The following is an 8863-nucleotide window of genomic DNA, read 5'->3' as shown; positions in this document are numbered from 1 at the left end:
CCTGTCTGTCTCAGAGGGACCTGTCTGTCTCAGAGGGTCCTGTCTGTCTCAGAGGGACCTGTCTGTCTCAGAGGGACCTGTCTGTCTCAGAGGGACCCGTCTGTCTCAGAAGGTCCTGTCTGTCTCTCACCTGGAGTGAGACGCTGAAGAGGGAGGCCCAGCCTCTCAGCGGTCCTCCTCCTCAGCGCCTCCATCTCCTCTCCGTGTTTGAACTTCTCCACCTCCATCAGTGCCGTTCGGTTGTTTTCCACACTGTCCACGTAACCACGGCAACGCTCGAAGAATCGCATCAGTTTGTCGTCCACCTCGTGGCTGTACTCCGGAGGGTCATCTGCGGGGCCCAGAGGTTACAGGTCAGGCAGGGGCTTCATAATGTTTCCCAGCATGCCTCTGGGCGGCGGCGAGTCTCACCGTGGCGACCGTAGAGCTGCCGCAGACCGTCCTGGAAGGCCTCCACGCTGCTGACGCAACGATGCTTGGAGCTGCTGATGAAGCTGATCCTCCTCCTCCTCACGTTCTCTTCTGACAGAAGAGATGGAAACATGGAGGCCAGACGGCGGGCCAGGTGTCGGAGGTCATCCCTGCCCTTCATCACCAGCTGACCTGAGGAAGAGGAAGAGACACATCTTCATCTGGATACAAGAACAAACAGAACCGTCCCCCGTTTCATTTTAAGGAGAAACAAGTTGAGTTAACGAAACATTGTTTTACAGCGCCACGTCCAAAATGTTGGGATGTTGTGTAAAATGTAAACAAAAACAAAACATAATGATTTGCAAATCTCATAAACTCTGATTTTATTTAGAATGGATCAGAGTAAATCTTTAAAATGTTTAAAAGAACATTTAGGGCCGCTGTCCTGGAAGTTTTAGGTTTTTCTGCTCCAACACACCTGATTCAAATGGTTTAATCACCTCCTCACCAAATCATCAGCTTCTCCAGGAGTACGGCAACAAGTCGTCCGTTTAAAGCAGGCGTTAAAACAAGAACACGTCTAAAACATGCAGGAGAGCGGCTCCAAGGACCGGAGTTTGACTCCTGAGGTTAGAGGCTGAATCTGTCAGAAGGAAAGATGGACAGGAACTGTCTGAGCAATTTCAGAATAAAGTCCCTGTCACCGGGCTGACAGGAACTGTCTGAGCAATTTCAGAATAAAGTTCCTCAACAGAAAGACTGAATGTCCCATCATCTACAGATCATAAAATAATCAATAGATCTGAAGAATCTGGAGAAACCTCTGAGGTCAAAGGTCAAGGCTGGTTCTGGTTCTGTTCTGCTCAGAAACACTTCCTTCAAGTCAAGTCAAATTTATTTATATAGCATTTTCAGCAACAAGGCGCTTCAAAGTGTTTTACATCATGAAAACACAACAATATCTAAAACACGAGCAAACAATCTAAATCTCTTTCAGGCCTTGGTGTTTCTCCAGCTTCTTCTCTTGGGACTGCTACATCTATCACCCCTACTTTCTTCTGGATCTTCTCTATCACCACAGTGTCAGGTTGCCATCAGCTGTTTGTCAGTCTGGATCTGGAAGCTTCACAGGATCTCCTCCACCTTAGGTGGAGTCTCCCACTGCGACTGAGGGACTTCCTGTCCAGACTCGTACAGGAACATCTGTACGAGTCTGGACAGGAAGTCCCACAGTCTCCCACTGCGACTGAGGGACTTCCTGTCCAGACTCGTACAGATGTTCCATCTCACGCAGGGACGGCTAGTAGGGCCAAGCATTTACAATAAACATGTTAAAAATTAAAACTTGAATATAAATACATTTTAGAAATAATATAAATATAAATTTACAACAAAACTGGGAAAAATCCCAGGGTCTTTCCAAAGGCCTAAATTCTGACAGGCCCGTTCCGTTCCTGTCTGTCATGGTCCAGAATGATTGACAGATGTCAGGCCACGCCTTCCTGTTTGCTGCAGCCAGGTGTGCTTGGCTCATTGGGGCTAATTTTGGTCAGATTTAGCCGGTCTGTGACTGAGTAGGCGTGATGGCCAGCAATATTAGCAAAAACGAGGCCATTAACTTTTTTGCATCCCAGAAAAGTCGTCAGAGTGAGCTTGTCTTTAAATAAGGTAGGCCTCATTTAAAAACATGTTGAAACCCTTAATGCAGGGGAATTAAGTTGGACAACTGACTGAGGCTCTGAGTTTGGTCTTTGTTGTGCTTCGTGGTTGTTTGTCATGTTTTCATCTCAAAAAACAGCCGTAAAACTGTATGGATATATATATATATATAAAGCCCACCCTTTAAATATCACCACCAGCCGCCACTTCCACACTCTTCCCCCCCCCACACACACACACACACATCTGAAGCAGTCCCGGACCCTCACCGTCCATGTCTTCGGTGTACCAGGACTCCCAGCGGGTCCGGAGGTCCTGCAGCCAACCCTCGGAACCTCTCGAAGCTTCTCTCCGGACCAGCTCGCACATTCTGTTGATCCTGCGAATGTTCTTCAGGGTCGGGTACCGGGTTCCGTGCCTGATAACGGCGGTCAGGTGGACCGGGGAGCAGGACTCTCCGGGTGGGGGTCTCAGCACGGTCCGGTTAACGGACAAAATGTCCCGCAGCAGATCCGGGTTCACCTCCTCGTAGCGGCTCTTGGTTCCGAAGTAAGTGGCGATGTTCGGGATGTCCGGTACCGGCGGAGAGGCGCAGGAGAGGCGGGTCGGAACCAGGCTGAGAGCCGCCAGCAGCAGTCCGTGGGTGGCCGTAAAAACCGGCAGCATTTCTGCAGGAGAACGGAGCCTTAACCCACCGCCTTTGTTAGGGTTGTTTATCTTCCGGGTTTGTGACCTCTGACCCCGGATCAGACGCTCTTAAACCACTACAGAAATTTAGAAATCCGCTAGTTTCAACAAAACTTCCACAAACTCGGCGATAAAAACATTTTAGTTAAAAAATTCTGAGAATCAAACCGACGACAGCAAAAATTTGAAGCTCCTTTTCTTCTGTTGTTTATAATTTTACTGTTGGTTTGTAAACGAGTCGGCGCATTACCGCCACCTCCCGGCGGACCGAGGAACAGCACCCTGACCTGCAGGCTCTGACCAGCAGGGGGCGCTTTACTCTCTGATCCACATTACAGTTTTTCCTGATTGTTTCCACACAAATACTGGTTCTTGAGACACAATGACCACAACATGGAACTCAAGCACCAGCACCATAAACTAATTCTGTGAAACTACAAGCACACTTCCTGCTTCACACTGAAGCTGCAGTTCGAACACACACTTTTTTCAAAACACTATACAGTTTTCTGCATTTGGCACAATTTTCATGAAGGAAATCTCTTGTTTTCAGAAGGAACTCTCTGTCATTCTAAGTTACCTGCCCTGCCGTGCACACTGACTCATCCCATGGGCAAACACCTGTCACACCGTTTTACAACCAGCAACCAGGTGATGCTTCTCATGGCTGGTTGTGATGTGGTCAGAAGAGTTTTTACTGTAACTGTAAACAGGAAATCCTTCTGTTTGTCTGCAGGTGCAGCTTTGTGTTGGCTGGGAGGAACAGTTCACTGTTTTTATGGGACAAATCAAATATATTTGTGTGTTCTGAGTATTAATAAACTCAGTGTAAAATATGTATTTCTATAAAACTGCAAACTTTTCTACAAAATCTGTTGTTGTTCTTTAAAATATTTGATGTCTAATCATTTATTTTAGTTAAAAAAAATTACAGCATTTATATTTTTTAAGCTTTTAAATAATAGTCAAAGTTTTAAAGTGTCTTAATATTTTGTTCAGTAACTGAAAAGTTATTTGTTAACATTTAAAAGTCATTCAAATATCCCAAATGGCTCAAATTAGGAGTGATTCCCCCAAAAGCTAAATAAATTAACCTTCAGATTTTCTTTACCTAAACAAGAATTGCAAACACTTCTGAAGTCTTGTGATGCAGATCTTCATCATTCAGTTCTACTGTTCACTGCACACATGCACACTTACCCACAATGCACTGCTGCTTTATCTGTTTTGACTGTTTTCTGTGAAATGTCTGTGTTTTATTTGTAGGAGGTGTTTGTTGTTTTTGAATGTTCTTTAATAATGATGTTTGAAAACAAAAGTGTGTCCACAGGGTTTGTTTGCTTATTTTTTTTGTTTACTGTGAGGTGAAAGTAGGACAAACAGCAACAGCGAGACGGACACAAACGTCCACCAGGTGGCGACAGAGTCCAGCAGACAGCTTTTCGTTTAAACATTTGTTTTACTTTCTTTAATACTTTCAGGCTTCATGAAATGTTTATTAATTTATTCCATCACTTCTGGTTTCTCATGCGGCCCAGCTGCAGCTTCTTCTTTACATTTTTCTTTAATAATTTCTGATGCTAAATTTAATTTAGTGCTAACAATACACAGTTCAAGCTGAAATACTAAAAACAAAAATCCAGAGAGCAGAAGAAGAAATCAAGTTTCCGTCCAGCAGGGGGAGTAACATCTCTATGCAGAACCAGGATCAGTTTTACCTGGTCCATAAAAATAAATCATTTTTATATTAATCAGTCAGAAACACTAAAAGGATTAAATAAAACCAATCCAGCAATCAATCAGATGTTTTTGAAACTCCTGTTGAATTGAACTTTAGACCAGGAAGCGTTTATGTCTGACAGGCAGCAGACGGTGGACCCTCGGAGTCCTGAGTCGGCTCAGCCCATCACAGCTGATTAAAACACTTCCAGCTTGATAATTGCTGTTAATTGAACCTGACGTGTCTTTAAATAATTACCAAAGGAGGTTAATGAATTCAGCTTTGACTGGCGGCTCCAGATGTCCAAACATGGAGTGTCCTCTATAATGTGCTGACTTGTCCTCTGTGATGTCTTAAACCTCCTCTTCATCAGGACACAGCAACATCAGGCTTTTATTTTAAAGGAGAAAACATCTCAGAACCACATCTGGAACAAGAACCAATACATGCAGACTCTGATCAGCTGATCTGTTTGAATTTGAAGATAATTTCGAGGAGATTTATGGTTGTTCAGAGTAGCTTTATGTGCTTCAGATGGTTTTCTCAATAGTTTTTTGATGTAATTAAATCTATTCTAAGAGTGTTTTATTCAGGTTGTCTCAGGGTGGTGTTATGGTTTTATGTGGGTTTCTGTTTTTTGTTGTTATTATAATTTCTCATTTAATCTGTTCTTATCACTATTTTACAGCTGTTGAACATTTTTAAAGCAGAAACCATTTTTGGACATTTGGACCAAATGATTTATTCTGTTTATTTTTCCCATTGCTGCATTTTATTGTTTATTTTCTTGATGTTTGAATGCTTGAATGAATGAAATGTGATTTTTGTGTTTTAGTTTGTTTTCTTACATATTTTAAAGGTGATGAATAATTTTATTATTATATTTTTTATTTTTATTAATTATTCTGAGAATTTTATAGCATACATTTGTTGTCAGTTAATGTTTGACAAGTAAATTTATTTAATCTGAATTTATTCATCAGAAGTGACACAAATATCAAATCACACTCATCCTGTTTGTTTTTAAAGCTTCTGTTTTGTTTTTATTTTTCTCCAAACGTTAAACGTCTTCCAGCAGAAAACATCAGATTCTTCATCACAAACACAAACATGTTCAGGTTTCATGATTTTCACTCAGAAACATCCAGAATGATCCGTTTCTGTCCGCTTGGTGGCGCTGTTTGTCCACCTGAGCGCTTCTCTGCTGGGACGGAGGGAATTCCCTGAACTGGGACGACTGGAAATCCCTGCGCCACACACACACACACACACACGCACATACACACACACAGACACGCACACACACACAGACACGCACACACACACACACAGACACACAGACACACACACACACACACACACACACACACACACACACACACACACACACACACACACACACACAGACACACACACAGTAACTGTGAACTGAAAGTGTTTCAGCAGCTGAAGGTCGACGGCTTTGTTTCCTCATTTTATTTTCATTTTACTGTTTTTCTTCTGTTTGAAACAGAACCATGACAGAACCACAACAGAACCAAACACAGAACCACAACAGAACCATGACAGAACCACAGTAAAATTCAGTAGAACCTGACAGTAAAACACAGCGGAGACAGAAAAATGTATGAAAATATTCAGAGAAGAAATGAGATAAAATAGAAAAATGATGAACAGCATCAGGAAACAAAGAAAAACATTAATAAAATGTTTTACTGATTTCAGGTTCTAACAGAAAAAAAACCTTTTTGATGTGATTTCACCAAATCAACCAAAATGTTTCTGTTTTTAAACAAGATTGAATTTAATGAAGAAAAGCATGAATGCATCATGTGAAAAATGATCTGAGATCAGCATAAAAACCCCAAACCTGCTTTTTTCATATAAGAGTCAAACATTTTGACTCATCGCTCCAGTTTACAGAAGGATTCTCAGCAGTTTGTAAAAATATTTTTACAATGAAATACAACAGATTTATTGATCAGATTTTAACCTGAATAATCTGCTGATCTCAGATCATTGATGGGACTCGTCATCAGTCGGTAGGACAGGTTCTGAATCTGGTCGGTTCTGGTCCAACTGGACAGTCAAATGTCTCACAGAAGTTTTTCTTCACCTGGAAAGTTTGAAAACATACTTTTAAAAAAAATCTTGACATAAGATGTGTTGATGTTTTATCACTGAGCAGATGAGTAAATATTAAACTTCATCTAAAAGTTTTAAAGTTCTGGTCCAGAAGAAGCAGAACTCTCATCTTCTGGTTAATAAAATATTTAACTTAAAAGTTAAATTTAATTCAATTCAGTTTATTTATATGGCACCAATTTACAAGCAGTGTTGCTAAGTCTGCTTATTATAAGTTCCTTTGGGCTTGTTTTTCAGCGTGAAGTTGCTTATTTAGGCTGGACTTTCTTTCCGTCGATTCTCTCCCAGCAACAAAGCAAAAGACGAGTGGTGGGTAGTTTGTCCCGCACACCCCAACAAACACTCGCTCCCACTGACAGATATGATCTAGACATGACACGCCGCTCCAAAGGCTCCGGCTGAAAACGACCCCATCTTGCTAAAGTAATCTTAAAGGCAAAGAAAAATACTGAGGATGTATGAAAGTAAGATTTCTTGTGAGTAAGATGAGCCCAATTTTACATGAACTCTACCTTTCAAGTTCACAGATATACACTGTTATTGTTGAATTCAAACTTGTTCTCCACAATCCGTGCATTCTTAGACGTCCAGGACATGTCAACCCAAAGAGTTTGGACCAAAGGAACCGGGCTTCTTTCCTTGTTGATTCCAGATGTTTATCTTCTCCTCCGAAAATTTCTGATAAGTTCAATGTTCAGCCAAAAGAAATGGAGAAAGAGCAGCTTAAAGTCTGGGACTTTTCAGGTAGAATAAAAGAAGTGAGAGAGTACCGGTGATGATGATGATGATGGTGGTGATGAAGATGTGACGATGATGATGATGAAGAACACTCTCCAGTTCAGATCGGATTATTCAGAATCTGCAGTTGAGTCAGAAGCTGATTAAATGTTGAGGAGTTCAGAGAGAAAAAGCCCGTGATTCCAGGTGAGTTAATCTCAGATTACACACCCCACACACGCACACACACCACACACACCTACACACACACACACACACATACACACACACACCTACACACACACGGTGAAAAGACTGATTCAGTTGTTCAGTTCAAACTGCCCTATTTGAACTGTGTGTGTGTGTGAGTGTAGGTGTGTGTGTTTGTGTGAGTGTAGGTGTGTGTGTTTGTGTGTGTGACAGCTGGCCCATCTGACTTTGTGGTGACATGTGTGAAACCTGCTGGTGCGGCGCTGCAGACTGCGGTTGATGTCGCTATTTAAATGCAAATGTGTGTAGCACTTACACACACACACACACACACACACACACATAACAGGAAACACTTGACACTCAATAAGAGGGTTTAACATAGTTGATAATCTGCAGAGAAACAAAAATAATTAAAATCAACTTCATTTAAAAAAATGTTTTAATGTGAAAAATTTATTCTTCATTATTAAAGTATTTTTTTTACTGTTTATTACAATTATTTTGAATTTTAATTTTATTTAATGTGAGTTAAAACAACATTTTTGAAATGGCTCAATTTTCTACTCTTCAAACTTTTACGAATTTAGGGTGAAATTTTTTAATTTGTTCAAAAAATAAAATTTAAATTAATCTTAAAATTATATATGAACCAAAACTAAATTATTTATTATATTTATTAAATTATGCTACACTGTATTTTTATTCTTTTCTTTGTAGAAATAAAAAGCGTGAAATGACTCTGAGCTCAGGTCAGGCGATGAAGAGCCTCATCATCGTCAGGCAGCGCAGACAGAATCTGTTCGACTGCTTTTATTGAAAAATAAATCTTAAATCTGCCTTTCATCTTCCTCTTCAGTGGTTTGACTGCAGCTTCCTCTTCCTCCTCACTCTTCGATTCAAACAGGAACTCAACATTTAAGTTTTATTCTGTTCTAATTAACGGCAGCAATAATATATATTTTTGATTTTATAAATAATTTTTCTGTAACATTCAGTAGAAACAAGTTTTTAAATACTGGTAACATTTAAACACAGAGATCAGCTGAAGAACTGAAATTAAAACAAATAAAAACAAAAAAACAACAATTCCCAAAACAGATTTTTAAATTGAAATAAAGAAAGATCTGCCCAGTTTTGTTTTTGTTTACTTGTTTATTATTTATTTGTTGATGGTGGGGGAAGGGTGGTTCAGGGTCAGACTCCCCCCTCCTCTTCGTCCTCCTCTTCCTCGGTTCTGGTCCAGGACTCATCCCCAAAGACCGGAGCCTCATTTAGAAACCAGACTGCCCCCCCCCCCCCCCCCCCCCC

At 40.8% G+C, this 8863-nt stretch overlaps 1 protein-coding gene and 1 long non-coding RNA gene across 2 annotated transcripts in view; one reads left to right on the top strand and one right to left on the bottom strand.

The window, feature by feature from the left end:
- minpp1b (multiple inositol-polyphosphate phosphatase 1b) overlaps positions 1-2978 on the bottom strand; it is a 10741-nt gene extending 7763 nt beyond the window's left edge. The window contains exons 1-3 of the mRNA XM_017441657.3: positions 2343-2978; positions 412-603; positions 131-331 (exon numbers count right to left, since the gene is read on the bottom strand). Coding sequence (XP_017297146.1) covers positions 131-331; positions 412-603; positions 2343-2739 — 790 coding nt within the window. The 5' untranslated portion in view covers positions 2740-2978. The remainder of the gene's footprint in view (positions 1-130; positions 332-411; positions 604-2342) is intronic.
- On the top strand, positions 1963-3637 carry LOC119616582. The gene is made up of 3 exons (XR_003038528.1): positions 1963-2082; positions 3314-3411; positions 3497-3637. It is a non-coding gene; the product is annotated as an uncharacterized LOC119616582 (long non-coding RNA).
- The last annotated feature ends 5226 nt before the right edge of the window (positions 3638-8863 follow it).

The sequence above is a fragment of the Kryptolebias marmoratus genome, linkage group LG17, assembly GCF_001649575.2.
Source record: "Kryptolebias marmoratus isolate JLee-2015 linkage group LG17, ASM164957v2, whole genome shotgun sequence".
NCBI lineage: Eukaryota > Metazoa > Chordata > Actinopteri > Cyprinodontiformes > Rivulidae > Kryptolebias > Kryptolebias marmoratus.
This window is presented reverse-complemented; position numbering and strand designations above follow the sequence as displayed.